At 49.0% G+C, this 19653-nt stretch overlaps 1 protein-coding gene across 3 annotated transcripts in view; it reads right to left on the bottom strand.

Annotated features, from left to right (window-relative positions):
- Window positions 1-8636: 8636 nt before the first annotated feature.
- Window positions 8637-19653, bottom strand: part of DENND2A (DENN domain containing 2A) — a 103823-nt gene continuing 92806 nt past the window's right edge. The window contains exons 15-20 of one of the 3 annotated variants that reach the window (XM_004272135.4): window positions 17666-17843; window positions 16001-16042; window positions 12365-12482; window positions 11724-11969; window positions 10030-10116; window positions 8637-9132 (exon numbers count right to left, since the gene is read on the bottom strand). In XM_004272135.4, the coding sequence (XP_004272183.2) occupies window positions 9101-9132; window positions 10030-10116; window positions 11724-11969; window positions 12365-12482; window positions 16001-16042; window positions 17666-17843 (703 nt within the window). In that variant the 3' untranslated portion in view covers window positions 8637-9100. The remainder of the gene's footprint in view (window positions 9133-10029; window positions 10117-11723; window positions 11970-12364; window positions 12483-16000; window positions 16043-17665; window positions 17844-19653) is intronic. The other 2 variants (XM_049715071.1, XM_049715070.1) reach the window with 2 other exon arrangements.

Here is a 19653-nt window from a genome sequence, read left to right as displayed (position 1 = left end):
GCCAAAAATAAATAAATAAATAATAAAAATAAATTAATTATTTAAAAAAAAATCCCTGTGTGGGGATGGCGAGGGGCCTGTGGAAGTGGTGGGTGTGGGCCGGGACAGAATGTTCGAGCTGTTTCACGTTTTATTTCAGGGCTGGACGCAAGGCCAAGATCAGTGAAATATTTGAAGTCTGCCTATAGCCAGTTGATGAGTCTCTGGGAGGAGGAACAGCCAGGGAGATACTGTTGGGAGTTTTGTGTACAGAACACGCAGTAAAGCACGGAGTGAAGGGTCAGTTGAGATAATGATATCAGCTGTTGCGGTGAAAATACGCTTTTCTCTCTCTCTCTTTTTTTTTGGTTGCGTAGCCCAGATTGGCAGCTTGCAGGATCTTAGTTCTCTGACAAGGGGATTGAACCCGGTCACCCCCACTGGACCGTTAGGGAATCCCCAAAATACACTTCTTTAACAAGCAGAGTCTTTAACAATTATGAGGAAACTGTAAGCACGCCTCTGTGGTAGTTAGATTATTGGTCACAGGGCTTGCTGTGACAGTGGCCCCCACACGCCCAGATCCATAAACCAAGATGGGGGTTTTCTCTCTCCTGATGTTGGGGTGTGGGTGCTGCTTCTACTTTCTGCAGCCTGTTGGGTCCCCAGCTACAGGCTCAGCTTGTCCCATACACCAAGCTTGCTCCCCTTGTCCCCCAATGGCTGGTCTTGTCTTTTATTTTTATTTTTGGCCATGCAGCATGTGGGATGTTAGTTCCCTGACCAGGGATCAAACCCACAGCCCCTGCATTGGAAATGTGGAGTCCTAACCACTGGACGGCGAGGGAAGTCCCCTTGTCTTTTTAAAGGAACATTTATTTATTTATTTTTGGCTGCATTGGGTCTTCGTTGCGGTGCTCAGGCTTCTCACTGCGGTGGCTTCTCTTGTTGCAGTGCACGGGCTCTAGCCTCGCGGGCTCTAGAGCACAGGCTCGGTAGTTGTGGTGTGTGGGCTTAGTTGCTCCGCGGCATGTGGGATCTTCCCAGACCAGGGCTCGAACCCATGCCCTCTACACTGGCAGGTGGATTCTTAACCACTGCGCCACCAGGGAAGTCCCCTCCCCACCCCCGTCTTTTATTTTTTTAAAAATATTATTTGGCTGTGCCAGGTCTTAGTTGCGGCATGCGGGATCTTTAGTTGTGGTATGTGAACTCTTAGTGGTGGCATGTGGGATCTAGTCCCCTGACCAGGGATTGAACCTGGGCCCCTGCATTGGGAGTGTGGAGTCTTAGCCACTGGACCACCAGGGAAGTCTCTTGTCTTTTATATTTTTAAATTAATTTATTATTATTATTATTATTCTTTTTGGTGGTACGCGGGCCTCTCACTGTTGTGGCCTCTCCCGCTGCAGAGCACAGGCTCCGGACGCGCAGGCTCAGCGGCCATGGCTCACGGGCCCAGCCGCTCTGCGGCATGTAGGATCTTCCCTGACCAGGGCACGAACCCGTGTCCCCTGCATCGGCAGGCGGACCCTCAACCGCTGCGCCACCAGGGAAGCACTCTTGTCTTTTATTTTAATTGAAATATAATTCACATACTACAAAAGTTCACCCTTTTAAAGTGTGCAATCTGGTGGGTTTTAGTATAGTCAAAAAGTTGTCATGTAACCATCACCACTATCTAATTCCAGAACATTCTCATCACTTCAAAAAGATCTCGCCTCTTTTCAGCTGCTGTGGGCAGCAGCTTGGGCGATGTCGCAGTGGAGGAGCAGGGTTTCAGGAGGGCTCAGATCCTTTCCCACACTTGGCTGAAAGCGAGGAGGTTTCAGTGCTCCCCTGAAGGTCATCAGTGTCTGTAGGGGGCGCCCGGGAAAGTTGTGCTGCCTCAGACGTGGGCGGGCTTGGGTGCTAGGGAAGGGGCTTGGCTGGGCAGGCACAATGGAGACAGGGGCGGGACGGCAAGTCCAGGGGGAACATTCAGGACAGGCCCCACCCAAATGATCCCTCCCCTAAGCGCCGGTCTTAGCGCTGCAATCCACATTTTGGGGCTACAGCTCAAGAGTCAGCAGTTGAACCGGAAATGCCTTGCAGGGGTGACTCCCTAAACGGTTATCACCACAGCCTTTCTCTGAGGGAGCTTATCTCAGAGGCCGGAGGGAAGATTGAGCTCTGGGGCTGAGAAAGGAAGGAGGAGGGGCCGACTTAGAGAAAGGAGAGGAGAGCGGGAAGACCAAGTTTTAGCAAAATTCTGTCAGGCCAACCACAATGCACATTGCTTTGTCCTAAGGCTCCGTTTGTCATCCCCAAGCCTCTGAGGAAGGCATTAAAGAGCTCCTTCACAGTTCCCTGGACCAGTCTTGCAATAGTAAGAGCCCAAAGTATTAAGAGGAATATATATAACTTTACCAAGTGGACTTAGTAGGAAGTGCTCTTAGGATAAATACCTGTGGAATGGAAGAAAACAATGGCACAGAGGAAGAAGTTGGCATTTATCCTGTAGAAATACATGTGTGAATGATATATGCCCAAGGTCGACATAATTGCACAGGATATAAATGCATTGCAACATTACTCCTATGGTTTTTTGTTTGTTTTTTGTGGCATTAGGCACATGACATAAAATTTGCCAATTTAACCATTCTTAAGTTTACAGTTCAGTGGCACTAAGTACATTCACATTGTTGTGCAACCATCACCTGCTTTTTTTTTTAAAGAGCAATATTTTGACGTGGCTGGAAAGTGCAGGACAGTGACTGTCCCCCTCAGTGTAGCAGGGCCCTTGCCCTACATATCTCCTAGAGGGCAAATGCCCCCATCTCGAGATAGGGGGCAGCTTACGGCATCTCTCTGCTTCCACAGCCCCATCTCCGCACAGAGCAGGGCTTGACTAGGAGGGGTCATCTGGCTGGTGGGAACCAAGGGCGTGGAGCCAGTGGACCCCATGCCGCTGGGAAGGCACTGACCCCCTCGCCCTGTGAATCACCCTAGCACAGCTGATCCTGGCTTGGCCTTGGCAGGGCTGCTGTGCCACCTCAGTTTCTGCCCAGAGCTTCCCAGATCAACCAGGCCAGGGATAAACCAGGGCGGGGAGGGGAGAAAAGCGGCCTCGGCCCCGAGACCCGAGCGGAAGGCAGCGGGGCTCCGGTCTGCTAGGCTCGTTGCCGGCCAGCCAGGCCCTCCGCTCTGCTGGACTCTTGGCCTGCCGCCTCCCAGCTTGTCAGGTCTGGCTGCCACCCACAGTCCCGTTGGATAAGCCCATTCACACCTGTCCAGGGGCCTGGCTAGAGTTAAGGGTGGGTCCACATGAATCTGCCAGAAAAAACAACTCAGCCCGCATTCCGCCTGGGGGGATAAGGGATGAGCTCTGTCGTAGGGAGGACAACCTGTGGTGAGGTTCAGTAGCAGGGCTTAACCTGGGCTCTTAGGATTAGGGTTGGGGGGGGAGGGGTGAAGGCTGTAGGCAGGAGAGTAAGAGGGGCAGGTAGGGAGCCCTGATCAAAGGTGAGACGCTCCCTGGCCCATTGTCAGGGAAACTGGCTCCAGGCCGCTGTTAATTGTAGCCCTAAGGAAGTTGCAGGCTGGCAGCTGAACCCCATGCAGGAGCTGGGTAGGGGCGAGGTGTGGTCACTGGACAAGCCAGGGAGTGAAGTTAATTGGCCTTAACAGGTGCCAGCAGCTAAGTGGCCCGTCTCACCTGCCTTCTGCTTTTCTTACTAACCTTTGCTCAGCCAGGAATCTCCCCTTCCTCCTCTACCTGTTTCAGCCCCTCCCAAACATCCAAGTCAGGCTCTGAACTCAGCTCACATCAAGCCCGCCTGAAGTCTGAGCGGAGCTTCCAGCTCCGGCCCGCCTTGCCCTCCTCTGAGTTCACGCCCACAGCGATCTCTCCTCGGGATTTTGGGGAGCCTAACCTGTACTGCCTTGGGTTGGCTTTTAAGCCGAGGCAAGGTAACTAGAGTAATGGGACCTTTTTAAAAAAAACATACAAACAAACCTGAATTCACCAAGTCTGTGGGCTCTTGCAAGCTTTCATCAATGCTTTTATTCTCTAAAGCACTTTAGAAGCTCTTATGTAATGCTGAACTCAGGCCATGCGTGCAAAAGCCTTACCTCCAAAACTTGGTGCTAAGATTACTCTCTGTCAGTGAAACTCAAGGGAGAATTTGTATATAAGGGAGGAGATGGGTCACCTGAAGAAGTGAGACACCTAAGACAGAGACCTGTACATATTTGAAGATACTTGGGGGACTCCCAACCAATCAAGCGTTCTAGGGCCTTAGCCCCAGATAAGTCAAGGTGGATCCCCGGCACCTGCATTTTAAACTAGTACCCCAGGCAGATTTGATGCAGGTGATGTCAATCACCCCTGAGAAACATGGGGCTTCTTTGAGAGGTATGGCTGGAAGGTGAAGGATATACCTAAGAAAGCTGGAATCTCTCTGAAGAAAGGAAGGGAGCATAGGAAAGGGGGCACCCCTCATACATTGTGGGCAGGAGTATAAAATGGTGCAGCCTCTGTGGAAAACAGTTTGATGGCTCCTCAAAAATGTAAATGTGGTAATTACCATATGACTCAGCAATCCACGCCTAGGTATATACCCAAAGAAATTGAAAACAGGTACTTAAATACATGCATACACATATTTGTTGCAGCGCTATTCACAACAGCCAAAAGGTGGAAACAACCCCGGTGTCCATCGATGGATGAATGGACTTTTATGTTATGTGAATTTCCCCCCAATAAAATAAAGAGGAAAAAAAAAAAGAAATGTAGGGCAGGGGGCGGGGGCAGGGGAAGTGCCAAGGATCAAGGAGTCAGCAGGGCAGGGCAGATGGAGCACTGCCCAGGGAAACAGACCCTCGGTGAGATGGGAAAGTCTGTTGGGCTCCCCTCCCCTCCTGGGGAGACGTTCCTCCAGACTCTCCACCACCCTTTGCTCTGACTTCCTACTCACCAAGCAACCTTCTGATTATTAATGTGGTCTCCTAGGAGCTTGGTGCTTGTGCTGAAAACAAGCTATCTGAGATGCCAGGAATGGCTGTTACGGTCAGTAGCAGGCTGCCTCCCCTTGATGAAGTACTCCTTTGGCTTTGTGGGGTATGCATCCATCTCTATTGAACTTGCTGCCTGCGATAGAGACAGTATAGTACCAGTTTTATTTTTTATATTTTTAAATTTTTTATCCATATATTTTATTTTTATTTATTTTTTATATCTTTATTGGAGTATAATTGCTTTACAATGTTGTGTTAGTTTCTGCTGTAAAACAAAATGAGTCAGCTATACGTATACATATATACCCATATCCCCTCCCTCTTGCATCTCCCTCCCACCCTCCCTATCCCACCCCACTAGGTGGTCACAAAGCACAGAGCTGATCTCCCTGTGCTATGCGGCTGCTTCCCACTATCTATTTTACATTTGGTAGTGCATAGATGTCCATGCCACTCTTTCACTTCGTCCCAGCTTACCCTTCCCCTCCCCATGTCCTCAAGTCCATTCTCTAACGTCTGCATCTTTATTCCTGCCCTGCCACTAGGTTCATCAGTACCATTTTTTTAGATTCCATATATGTGCGTTAGCATCCGAGTACCACTTTTAGTACTGTTGTGGGAATTGTTTCTTTGGTCAGCAAACATTTACTGAGAGACAACTCTGTGCCAGGCGCTGGTTTTAGGCTCTGGGAATTCAGCAGTGAACGTGATGGACATAGTCCCTGCCCTCAGGGGCTTACATTCTTGTGATCAAATAACACATGTGATGAACTCAGCATAGTAATGGGCAAAAAGAAGTGCTCAATAGAGGGCAGATCTTATCACTGTTCTTGGTCTGAGAAGAGGTTTGTGTGGTAATTCCTAAGAATTCCTTCTCCCTCGTCTCAGCAGTGGTGACAGCCGCATTCTCGCTCAGACTTGCTCTCTCCGGCCTCTTCCCGAGACACGCCAGCTGCACCTGCTCCCACTCACCCCTTCCCTTGCCCACCAGTGTCTCTGATATTCCATAGCAATAAAATCCACCCAACAAGCCTGCGCCAACTGTTTTTCGTGGCCAGGTAACTGACCATGAATTGAAATACAATAATGGAATGCTTCTAAACACATATTCTTTATGGAAACTGTATGAGTTTTACTGGAATTAGAGGACTTGGTTCTTGGACAGATGGTTGGTGTGAGGCAAGAACCAAAGGTTGAGTGGTTGTGATCTGGTCTAACACACCCATGCTTTATGGCCATGCTTTGTTTCTGAACCCAAATAGCATGATCCATCCAGATCTACCCTAGACTGAGCAGAGATCACAAACCTACTTTTCTCTTTTGTCTCTGATCCTCCCCAGCCCAATTTACCACTTTGCAAAATGTAGACAACTTGTTAGTTGATTTAGTTTCAACTTAGAGTAGGATGGGAGGGATGTTGGGAAGCTGAACCGTGTCCGATGATGTTCTGCTTCTTGATATGGGTGCTGGTTACACAGATGTGATCATTTGTGAAAGTTTGTCAGGCTGTGTATATTTCATAATCTGTGCACTTTTCTGTATGTATGTTTTACTTAAAGCAAAAATGAAAATGAAAATAGGGCCAATGGACTAAGATACTATTTTTTTTGGCTGCGCCGCGTGGCTTGTAGGATCTTGGTTCCACAACCAGGGATTGAACCCATGCCCCCTGCGGTGGAAGCACAGAGTCCTAACCATTGGACTGCCAGGGAAGTCCCTGTACTAAGATACTTTTACAAAGATGCTTTTCTCAGTGCTCCTTATGATATTAAAAATTGGAAATACGTTGCATGCATGAGAGGACTGGTAAAATAACTTTTAGTATATCTGTAAAATAGAATATTATGTGACCATTAGAGGTGTTGAAAAGATGTATAGTTATTCACTTGGAGGTGTAAACAATATAATATGAAATAAGTTAGAAAAGAAGGTAGATTATAAAATATTAAAAGTGATCATCTTTGGGCAGAATATTGGTATTAATAGAGTTAACTAATCTGAGGAGCTTGTTAGTTACAAATTCCTGAGTCCAAACACTCAGAGAGTCTCTTTCAGTCTTCGCCCAACCCCCAACCACACATATCTACCCAGGTTAATTGTTATGCATAGTCTCATTCTTACCCTTTTGGGGGGCCTTGGACCCCTTTGAGAATCTGATGTAAACTATGGATCCTCTCTCCTCAAAAATGAATGGACACACCAAATCTCGGATACAATTTGGGGGGTCCATGACTTTAGTTAAGAACCCCTAATGTAGAATGAGAGGTCAACCTCTCCTTATTTTCCTCTTGTTCTTATTTTTCCTCAGAAGACCCCCTTGCTCCCAACTCCCTAAAGGTCAAGAACCTCTGCCAGGGGACTTCCCTGGTGGTGCAGTGGTTAAGAATCCACCTGCCAATGCAGGGGACATGGGTTTGATCCCTGGTCTGGGAAGATCCCACATGCCATGGAGCAACTAAGCCTGTGCACCATAGCTACTGAGCCTGCGCTCTAGAGCCCGTGAGCCACAACTACTGAGCCCGTGTGCCACAACTACTGAAGTCCACGTGCCTAGAGCCCGTGCTCCGCATCAAGGGAAGCCACCGCAATGAGAAGTCTGCGCACTGCAACAAAGAGTAGCTCCCACTCACCGCAGCTAGAGAAAGCCCGCGTGCAGCAACGAAGACCCAACGCAGCCAAAAAATTAAAAACAAACAAACAAACAAAACCTCTGCCAGGCAGCACAGGCCCCTGGGCCATTGCCAAGGTCAGAGCACATTCCTTTCGTGTGTTCTTGCAGGGTTCCTGGTGCCACCCAGAGGGAATCCACCAGTGGGATGTGCAGGCAGTGGGTTGGCCGGGGGGTGGCCCGGAGGCCTGCTTTGAGAACGTGCCTGTGCTGCCGACTGGTCTCTTCCTGCCGCCCTGCCTCAGGCCTTGCAGGACAGCGCCCCCCGGAATGCAGCCTTCTCCTGCACCCCCGCTTCCTCCCCTCTGGCCGCACAAGTCTGAGGAAGCTGTCCCCAAGGTTTTGATGCGCCTTGATAACATCAACAACAGAAGTCCCTGCATTCATCCTGAACATGTACTAGTTCATGTACGCTGCTCTGGGTCCCTACACTGAGATGGGGAAATTTCATATAGTATAAATAGTATAAATAGTCCCTACACTGAGATGGGGAAATTTCATATAGTATAAATAGGAATGGGCTCAAAGCAGTGGCTCACATGTTTTAAGATGGGCTCTAGGCAGCATCATAAACTTTAGGACCCTAAGAATATTTTATTAACAGATCTTACGAGGAGATTTCCTCTTTTTGTGTGTACCTCTAAAAGTCATGGGCTGCTTGGGCAGGGGACGGCTCTATGGCTTCTAAGACGAAAGAGGCCGTCCAGAAAAGTCAGGTCCATTTGGGACCAGAGGAATCAGTGGCATGACAGCAAGTGGCCTTGGCCACCAGGTGGCATCACCAGCCAGCTTGAGAGCGCAGCTCATCCCAGGAACCCAAATCCTTTTACTGTTGTTCTCTTTCTTCCTTTTCAGCACAGATTTGACTCCACTCCACTACCTGCCAGTCCTTTCCCCAAGAGGACTCCCGTCCCGACACCTGTGGTGTGGTGTCTGTAGTGTCTGTAGGCGTCGCCACAGTGCTCCCCCCTTCACCCCGCACTTGTCCCCAGTTCTGCCCAGAGGAGCACCTGGGGGCCGCCCCTTCCCATCTCCTCCTCTTGGCTCCAGAGCACAACTGCCAAGCAGGATGAACCAGGGAGAGGTGACACAGGGCAGGACAGTTGTCTTAGCCTTGGCATAATAAAAGGAAAACCCAAACACTTTTCTTTTTTTCTTTTTAATATCTAAGATAAAAAAAATTTAAAAAACCCAAAACCAACAACCAAAACAATCCGTTTGAATGTGCCTGGTCTCAGGTCCCATTTCCAGTGCTGTTCTAAAGAAGCGGCACCTTCCGGTGGCTCGGGGGGTCCCGGGTCCTGGGGAGAGCCCAGTGGTGGCCGGAAACCATCCCGGCCTTTATCCCAGCCCCTGGGACAACCAAGGACCCAACATTTCAGAAAGACCACCAGGACTGTTTTTAAGACACGCGGTTGCCCTAGGAAAAGTTCTCCCTGGAGGCTGGATTGAGGGCTATTTCTTGTGGAGAAACTTCATTTTATTGCCTAAAAAAAGAAAGTGAGAACATTTCACCAGGCAGACAAAGGGGCTGAGTTAAATCCTGCTCTTTTCACCCCAGAGGCAGTGCAGACAAGTGTGGCCTCCCCGCCCCCCCCAGAGCTTCACCCCAGAGCTCAGGAGAAGTTGGGGGACTTCGCCCTGCCTGGCTGCCCTCCTCGTGCCTCCCAGTGAAAAGGGGTCTTCCTCAGACTTGGGGAGTTTTGAAAGGAAGCATGTCAGAGCTGTAGATGTTGCTTCTGAAACGGTGATACAGGAAGCACTGACTGTAACACATCCCTGAGAGCCAAGTGAGGAGAAAACTCCCAGCAGCGCGGGAGGCAGGCGGTCCCTTCCCAGGCAGCTGGCCATCCTGGCTGAGGCACCGGCACGCCCCCTGCAAGTCCTCCGTGGGGTCCTCCTCACCGCAGTTCCTCCTTACTGGGGCCTGCTTCCTCCTTCACCTTTTTCGCTTTCTTCTCCTGCTCCCTTTCCTAGCAAGGGCCTTTTTCCTGATTAACTGCAGTCCTTATGAAAATTCTTACATTTCCACCTTTTGGGGGCATCATCTGGAGGCTGGTCCAGGTCTTTACTGCCAGACATCTTTCTCTGGTTCCATTCCTCATGCTTCTAAGCCCAATACCCCAGAAGGTTTAAGAGTGTGGGAGATAATAGTGAAAGAACAGCAAGGCAGCCAGGGGCCCAGGAAAGCAGGGAGGGGGCCATTTGCGTCCTTTGCTTACGATCTGGGGACAGATTAGAACAGGTGGGTAAAATGCTGACTTGGCCCACTGGGTGCAGGCCTCAAAGCTCTGCATTATTAGGCCCCGGCTCTAGGGGAGGGAACTGGCCAAGACCCCATGGTCCGGAGGCTGCTGATGGGAACCGAGACCCCTAGGCCTCACCTAGTCCCTTCAGGAACTTGTTGACACCACTGTGTTCTCCACTGGGGAGTGTTTCCAGGTACTCTTGGGCTCGGACCTCAAAAAGACCTGTTGACAAGAGAAATCCCAGCCATTTTAGTTCCTTCTCTTCGTGCTTCTAGACATATCCATTTCCTTACTGCCATAGGAAAGAGAAACCTTGCTTCTGAGATGAAGTTGCTCCTATAAACATGCTCTGAATCATGAGATTTATAAGGGCTTGTACTGCCCTTATAATTGTCCAACCTGTGCAATAAGTGTCTTTGGAAAGCTGTAAAGCTAGCTCGTATGTGTAATCCTATCTTTACCGGACAAACGCCTTGCAAGCATGTACACCGTGCCAGGCCCGCGGTTTCAAAGATGAACCAGACGGCCTTGGCTCGGGAGCTCCTGAGGGCTCCCTTTTCCTCGCATTCTCCCACAAGAGGGCCCCTGGCCAAGTGCTTTGGCCTCCTGGGAACCCGGCTGCCATCTGCAGACTCAGGAGGGCGGGCAGGCCACCTCTGAGGGCCCTTCAGTTCTCACCCGGGACTGGAGCCTCAGGCACGCTGTCTTCATCTCTTACTGATCTTCCACAGACGGGGCTCCTTCTGTGCTACTTTTAAGCCTTATGTCTCGCTCTCTCTATCAAATAGTGATCTGTGTACCCAGCAGGTCTTCTATTAAAAGGAATCCTTTCACCAGGAGTTGTGGGACTCATACTTGCTAATCCATTTTCTTTTGTCTCTTCAGATAGCACTCATCAGAACGCCTCAAGTGTGACAGACTCCCTTTCTGCCTTGCAAAGAGCTCTGGGAATGCAGAGCTTTGGTTCCTCAGATCAGTCTCTGCAATCGCAGCCCCAGAGGACACCAAGGCCTGGGCCAGCTGCTTCCCTGGCCCCCACCCTGGTCACTGTGAGGCATCTCCTCAGTGTTGAGCATCTTTCCCCTTCTCGGGTCTAGCTCCCATCGGGGATAGCCTTTACTGACATTTCTAGTTTTTAGATTCCCACAAGGACTTAAAATGATGTAAGAAAGAGATGGGAACGGTTTCATCCTCCTGGTGCACACTCCCTGCTCCTCCATCACTAGAAGCGTGATGGAGTCCAGCAACAGGGACAGGGAGACTAGGAGACAGGGGAACCTCACGGAGCGAGGGCTGGGGCGGGGCGGGGCGGTCTCGCGGAGCGATGACCCACAAACTCCACAGGTTGGGGCAGTCTCTGCCGTCCTGCCTCCCCCATGGCCAGCCCGCTGGGCTCAGTGGCACCACATACAGTGGAGGGCGTGGGGCCGTCCTCTCCTCCTCTATCCCATCCCCAGGTCCCGGAGGAGAGGCTGAGGAAGCAGGGCAGAGGGAACCAGAGGAGGCCTGAGGAAAAGGGAGGGGAAGGGAAGGGTGTCCTTGAGACTTTCGTTGAGCTGGGGAGAATAAAACAGGAGGGAACTTGCCACCAGAACCTGCAGTGTGGTTCTGGGAATGGGAAGCAGAGGGGGAGCGACGCCTGAGGAGACGGCAGGACATAGGGGCAGTTTCCCCAGCTCAGAGGTGGCGAGAATGAACGTCCTCCAGAGAAGGCTGCATGCTGTTCCCATCCGTGCCCTGGCCCCCGACCTTCCGCCCTGCTCAACACCCACCCGGGGTCTGGGCATCTCTGGCTGCCTCAGCCCCCCACAGGGAACATGCCTCCTGACCTTTGGCATCCTGCCGGCGCCGCTCCCGCTCCTGGATGAAGCCCCGGAACGTCTGGGTCTCCATGAAGACCTCCAGGAACCGGCGGAGGCTCTTGGAGGAGACGGCTTTGCGGAAGGCCTCTCGCTGCAGGGTCCTCTCCTCTCGCTCGCCCGCCGTCAGGAACAACGAGTAGTGGCCCACGATCTCCACGAAGAAGCGGACAAAGGCTTCGGATACCACTTCGTTCAAGGGGCTGGACTTGGGGCCTGAGCAAAATGGGGAAGGACCAGGACCGGTGAGGGCGGAGGGCTGAGGCAGAGCCTTTGGGACAAGCCAGGCACTAAGACAAGGATGCTAGCTCCCTGGATGGCAAACTGCAATGATCCACAAAAAGATTACCCACAGTGAGCATTCATTTCTTCCCACCTTTAAACAGATATTTTAGGGCCAAAATGGGGTGGGACAAGTCTTCCCCACAGCTCATTGTTAGAATGAGGTCCTGATAGAGGGGATGAGCGCCCAGCCTCTCTCCCTGTATACCTCTCTTGCCTATTTTCCTGCTTAACCCAGTGCCAAGTGGGACAGATGCCCATAGTCCATTTGCTCCCTGACTCCAATGATGGAAGAGGGGGTGCAGTCTGGGAGGTGGATGAGCATTTACCACGCTTGCAGTCTGGGGACCTGTCATCCTGGTCACTAGCCAGGTCATTCCTCTGTTCCAGAATGTGTTCCAGGGCTACCTGAAGCTTCCGGGGCAGAATGGAATCCTCGTCATCCATCTGTAAAGCAGAAAAAACAGGTGGGCCATCGCCCCGGTGCTTCTGGGGATGGTGGCTGCATCCTGGCCAGCAGGACACATTGGACACTGCAGGGCAGGCCTGGCAGGGTTCCTGGTTTAGTGGAAAGAACACAACTTAGAACTAGAGGTCTGAGGTTTGAATCTTGATTCCACTTTTTACAAGCTATGTGAACCTCAGTTTCCCCACCTGTAAAATGGGCTACCAATCAGTATCTACCTCACCGTGAAGATTAAATGCACCATATAAGACAGTGATGAAAGAAACTGAAGATATAAATTAATGGAAAGATATTCCGTGCCCATGGATTGAACGAATAAATACTGTTAAAATGTCCATACTACTTAAAGCCATCTATAGATTCAATGCAATCCTTATGAAAATTCCAATGACATTTTTCACAGAAATAGAAAAAACAATCGTAAAATTTGTATGGAACCACAAAAGACCTTGAATAGCCAAAACAATCTTGGGGAAGAAGAACAAAGCTGGAGGCATCATAATTCCTGATTTCAAACTTTATCACAAAGCTACCGTAATCAAGATAGTATGGTACTGGCAAAAAAACAGACATATAGACGAACAGAACAAAATTGAGAGCCCAGAAATAAACCCGTACATATATGGTCAGCTAATATTTGACAAGGGAGCTGAATATTTAATGGGGAAAGGATGGTTTCTTTCTTTTTTTTTTAAAATAAATTTATTTATTTATTTATCTTTGGCTGCACTGGGTCTTCATTGCTGTGTGTGGGCTTTCTCTAGTTGCGGTGAATGGGGGCTACTCTTCCTTGCGGTGTGCAGGCTTCTCATTGCGGTGGCTTCTCTTGTTGCAGAGCATGGGCTCTAGGTGCATGGGCTTCAGTAATTGTGACATGGGGGCTCAGTAGCTGTGGCTCATGGGTTCTAGAGCACAGGCTCAGTAGTTGTGGTACATGGGCTTAGTTGCTCCGCGGCATGTGGGATCTTCCCGGACCAGGGATTGAACCCATGTCCCCTGCCCTGGCAGGCGGATTCTTAACCACTGTGCCACCAGGGAAGTCGGAAAGGCTGATTTCTTAAATAAATGGTGTTGGGAAAACTGGACATCCACATACGAAGGAATGAAATTGGACCCCTATCTTATACGAATGAAATTGGACCCCATCTTATATGACTCACAAAAATTATGTGGATTAAAAAAAAATTGGATTAAAGACTTAAGTGTAAGAACAGAAACTGTAAAACTACTAGAAGAAAATATAGGTGAAAAGCTCCTTGATATTGATCTTAGCAACAATTTTTTGGGATCTGATACCAAAAGCACAAGTAACAAAAGCAAAAGTAAACAAGTGAGAGTACATCACACTAAAAAGCTTCTGCACAATAAAACAAACAATCAGCAAAATGAAAAGGCAGCTTACAGAATGGGAGAATATATTTGTAAAGCATATATCTGATAAGGGGTTACTATCCAAAGTATATAAGGCACTCATACAACTCAATAGAAAAAAAAGATGGGCAAAGGACATGAATAGACGTTTTTATAGATGTGTATGTACGTGTATATACGTGTGTATGTGCATATATACACATAGATACACATACACACAATGGAATATTATTCAGCCATAAAAAAGAAAGAAATACTGGGCTTCCCTGGTGGCGCAGTGGTTGAGAGTCTGCCTGCCGATGCAGGGGACACGGGTTCATGTGCCGGTCCGGGAAGATCCCACAGGCCGCGGAGCGGCTGGGCCCGTGAGCCATAGCCGCTGAGCCAGCGCGTCCGGAGCCTGTGCTCCGCAGCAGGAGAGGCCACAACAGTGAGAGGCCCGCGTACCGCAAAAAAAAAAAAAAGAAAGAAATACTGACTTTTGTGATAACATGGATAGACTAATACTAAGTGAAGTAGATAAGACAGCAAAAGGTAATACTGTATGTTCTCACTTATATGTGGAATCTAAAAAAACTGAACTCTGGGAATTCACTGGTCATCCAGTGGTCAGGAATCAGTGCTCTCACTGCCAGGGTCCCGGGTTCAATCCCTGCTCAGGGAACTAAGATCCTGCAAGCCCCGTAGTGCAGCCAAAAAAAAAAAAAGTTATATATACATATATATATATATATGAACTGAACTCATAAAAATAGAGAGTAGAATGGTGGCTACTAGGGGCTGAGGGGTGAGGGAAATGGGGAAATGTTGGTCAAAGGGTACAAACTTCCCGCTATAAAATGAATAAATTCTGGGGAATCTAATGTACAGTTTGGTGACCATAGTTAACATATACTTGAAAGTTGTTAAGAGAGTAGATCTTAAATGTTATCACTACACAAAAAAGGTAATTATGTGAGGCAATGGGGGGTTAACTAACCATATTGTGGTTATAATTTCTCAGCGTGTATGTACATCAAATCATCATGCTGTACATTTTAAACTTACATATGATATGTGTCAATAATATCTCAATAAAGCTGGGGGGGAGATTAAATGCAACACAATTAATTTGTGGAAGTGCCTGGCACCTAGTGGCTCCTCAATCAGTGTTTCCCACTGTCCCCTACCTCCCACCCCATGGGGTGGCTAGTTCTAAGCCGGGGACTCGGGTCAGGGCAGATGACCAGTATTTTTTTTTTTTTTTTTAACCAGTATTTTTTAAAGCTGGCTTTATGATCTGGGTCTCAAAGCAGGAAGGCCTTGGGATGGGCCTACCCAGAGGGGCTTTGGGAAGTGAAAGTAGATGGAACTAATGATAAAAAACAGGCATTAACATATATAACTTTTCAGTGGCCATTCCAAGTGTAAAAGCAGTCCTTCAGAATGCCCAGAAAGCCTTTATGTAATGATTCTTTGCAAGACCTGATAGGAGTCAGGCCTTTCTGGCAAGTGATAACAAGAAACTAACTGTGTATTACTTTCTCTGATAATGAAAGTAGTTTATAATCATTATAGAAAATATATGAAAGTATCAAAACAATTAAAAATCACTCATAATCTGTCTCCTTTTCAGTCTCCCATCCCAAGACGACCAGAATTAATGTTTTGGTGAGTTTTCCTTTCAATCTTTTTTAGAGTTTTATATATATATATATATTTTTTTTTCTTTCTTGTTTCTATTCTTTTTTTTAAAAAAACAAGGTCAGCAAAATAGTGTATACAATTTTGCATCCTGATTTTTCCACTTCATATTATATCATGAAATTTGTTATCAAATATTATTGAAAAGCCTGTTGAAAAAAGACAAGTGTCCATAGTTATAACCTATACAAAGATTCTAATTGTCAGTAAACCGTTTTGTGACAGAACACGTGGAAATCGATCCTTTGTCCAAAGCCCTCCTCTTTGGCCCCGTCTTCTGTCCTATCCTCAGTCAAGCCCTGGCCAGGGACTGCCCAAGCCCCTTGACCTGTTGTGCAATTTCAGGCACACAAGGGAGCCTTTCCGTAGCTGGAAAGCTGAGCTCCAAACAACAAAGAGCTGAAAACAGAGCAAGCAGTGGGTTGAAGCTGCACTTCTTACTCACCTGTCTGAGGAACCGATTGTTGACAAGATCGACCACAAGGACCTATGAGATAAGGAAAAGGGACTATTATTGTTACCAGGGCTTCCGGGATACAGAGATGGACTCTTAGCCTTCTTCCTTCTTGGTACCCAGAGTGGCAGCAGGGCTGGGGGTGGAGGGGGCCATTTGTGGTTTCCTGACATTGCCACTGTAGCCACAAACGATGAAGAGGGGAGGTGGGGCAAAGGGCTTTCCAGAAACACACACTTTCAACACTGTAACTGCAGGCTGGGACGTGTCTGGGCCACAAGCTGGACTCCCTGCCCTGTTCTCGGACTGGCTGAGGCAAAGCCACTCAGACTGTTTTTTAGCGTGTGGGTCACTGAGGAGGCGCTAGAGGCCACAGCCCCCCATCGTTCCCATTCCACTCGGTTCTGTCACACCCCCACCCGCCAGGCCTCCCTCCTCCTACCTCCCAGTGACACACTTAGCCCTGTCATTTGTTTTAATAGGGTAGGAGGGGAGAGACCCAGAGGACTGGACCCAACGGGAGAGTAAGTCAAGCTACAGGTGCTGGGCTTCCATGAGTCAAGGCTTTCAGGCTAAAGCACCTCCCTCCTCCCTCCTCAGAGTGAGGCTGAGACCCAGAGCCACAACTAGGGTGAAGCAAGTGAAGGGCCTAGGGCACGAAACTTAAGGAGGCGCTCACTCATAGGATCATGCAAGTGGCCGAGCCCCAGGCCTCAGTGTGGGCCACTGGCTCTGATGGAGGATGAGCAGGGGGCCTGGATGGCCACCATGATTGCACCAGCAGCGGGAATCATGGGCTCTGACACATGGCCCAGGAGTTAAGGGAGCACTCTCCTTCCTTCTCACACCTTCTCCTGGGGTAGAACTGAGCCATTTGCGGGATTGAGGGTACCCAGGCAAACTCTTTGCAGTTCACAAACCCACACTCAAAGACCTGAGTCTGATGGTTAATATTTAACGGGACTTTAGGACTCTCTGGGCAATTAGAGGAGCTGCATCTGGGGACACGGGGAGGATTTCAGGCCCAGGGGTTCCCTGGGGGTTCAGGACTGCGCAGCGTCATTCAGTCCCCACGGTTCTGCTCTGACTGCTGGAGTTCTCAGTACACGGGGACAGACTATTTAGAGGAAGGGGCTGGGACTAAACATCCACAGAAATGCCAAGGGCTTTCCTCACTTGGATGCTAACTTGAAAATCCAGAACGCGATCATTAAAAACATTTTGGTTGTGGTCTTTTTAACTGATATGGAAAAGGACCTCCTTGTAGGAGCACAGTCTTTGTCAAGACTTCGTTATTAGCCCAAAGATAGTTTCCAGTTATTGTTCGCTCTTTGTGTGCTGTCTTCCCCCGGTGCTGCGGGGTGGAGAAGGGAAGGATAGGGTGGATGGCTATTTACGGATTAGGTGTATTAAAATCTGGGTAACTTGTTGATTGCTGCCCTTCTCAATGGGTATACATGGCAGTAGGTTCATTTAGAGGGGAAACCGAGTCTGCAGTCACTGAGGGTCTACTGAAGCCGACTTGGGGCGGCGAACTCCCAGACAAAGCTGTGGGGTCCCCCTGCTCCCCGACCCTGCCTGCTGGCAGAGCCACAGCCAGCACCTCCCCTCTGCCCCGCCCCACAGGCAGGGCACAGGGGACCTCCCTGAGCTCACCTCTTCCAGCGGCAGCTCCCTGAGCAGCGGCAGCGAGCTGGTGAGCAGCCCAATGAGGAAGGGGGTTGGCGAGCACACGATGTCGATCATGGCAGGTGGCAGCACAGGGATGTAGGTGTGCTGCCAGGTGAAGGGGTAGATGACCGCCACCATCGCGTGGCAGCACGTGGACAGGGTGCTGCAGTGGGGAGAGAGGGGAGAAAGGGCCGGTTTAGGGGAGGTGGGCAGCCTCCACGGGGAAGCCAGAGAGAGCTGTTCACACTCCAGCTCCCATTCATTCCTTCTCCCTCCCAAAACACCCCCAAACAACAAAAGCCTCTTTTCTCATGGGTACTCCTTCTCTTATTGAAGATGCTTTGTATGCAAACACACAGTCTCTCCGCCAAGCATGAAAGCCTAGGTGTGACCAAGGGAAAACAGGGCAAGTCCTTCAGTATTCATGTGCAGCCGTCCGCTCCAAATGGCTCGGTTTGTGTAAAAGCGAAACTCACATACAGTTGCTTCTTGCCCAGAATCCAAAACACAGAAAAATAACAACATTCAGAGAAATAGTCTCTCTTAAAGCAGAAAGATCATAATGCAGGCTTTTAAAAATATATATATTTATTTATTTATTTAGGCTGTGCTGGGTCTTAGTTGTGGCACATGGGATCTTTAGTTGCAGCATGCATGTGGGATCTAGTTCCCTGACCAGGGATCGATCCCAGGCCCCCTGCATGGGGAGCGTGGAGTGTTACCCACTGGACCACCAGGGAAGTCCCATAATGTAGCCTTTTATTGGCAAACGCTGGGCCTTATGAATCGTGCGTGATCCACAGCACTTTGCTCAGTGCCTGGATTCAAACTCAGTTTGTTGAATGAAGGGTGGATTATTTGGGATTATCACTTTGATATCAGTTCTGTGGAGCGGAGCCGCAGCGCAGTGATGACTGGCGGCCTTCCGAGATGAGTGAGAGCAGACTTTCTCTTCTTCCTTGCAGCCGTTTCTTATCGCTACTGAGCCTGCTCACAGCAGCTCCCCTCTCCTCTCATTCTAATATGCTGTTTCTAAAATGCTATGGGATTGGAAACTTCAGAAGCTTGTTAGAAATGTCTAAGGTAAGAATAAAACAAAAGTGAGGGCCCAGTGGATTCGTCTGTGAGTATACCAAGTCATCTTCAGGGCCCTGTAACCAGCATTTCATTTGTTAGGACATCTTTTGAACATTTGCCCTGGTTCTCAGCTGTGCTCTGTTTACGTAAAGTTGCAGGGAAGCTGAGTTCTGGATAGATGAATGCTCCTTTACTAGGTTCCCATGATGTCAGGCACCTATAACCTCATTGTCATAAAACTTTCCTGAGGCCGTTTAAAAAAATCACTTAGCTCTGGTTTACTTAAGGAAAAAAGAGGTGGATTAAAAGATATTGGCTAGGGACTTCCCTGGTGGTCCAGTGGTAAAGAATCCGTCTTACAATGCAGGGGATGTGGGTTTGGTCCCTGGTGGGGGAACTAACATCCACATGCCGCGGGGCAACTAAGACCACACGCCACAACTACGGAGCTCCCACGCCTCAACTAGAGAGCCCGTGTGCCACAAACTAGAGAGCCGAAGTGCCACAACTAGAGCGAAGCCCACGCCCCACAATGAAGAGCCTGCAATGCCTCAAAGAAGGTCCTGCGTCTTAGCCGCAGCTAAGACCGACACAGCCTAAAAAATAAATAAAATAAATATTAAAAAAAAATGAATTAAGCCAGGCAGAAAGAGACAAATATTGTTTGATTCCACTTATATGAGGGACTTAGGATAGGCAAATCCATAGAGACAGAGTAGAATAGAGGTTAGCAGGGGCTGGCGGAAGGGAGAGTGTTGCATTGTTGCTTAAAGGGTACAGAGTCATAGCTGAGATGATGAAAAAGCTCTGGAAAGGGATAGTAGTGATGGTTGCAAACACCGTAAATGTACTTAATGCCACTGAATCGTACACTTAAAAATGATTTAAATGGTAAA

The sequence above is a fragment of the Orcinus orca genome, chromosome 9, assembly GCF_937001465.1.
Source record: "Orcinus orca chromosome 9, mOrcOrc1.1, whole genome shotgun sequence".
NCBI classification, from domain to species: domain Eukaryota; kingdom Metazoa; phylum Chordata; class Mammalia; order Artiodactyla; family Delphinidae; genus Orcinus; species Orcinus orca.
Note: the sequence above shows the minus strand (reverse complement) of the source record. Positions and strands in the feature narration are given on the sequence as shown.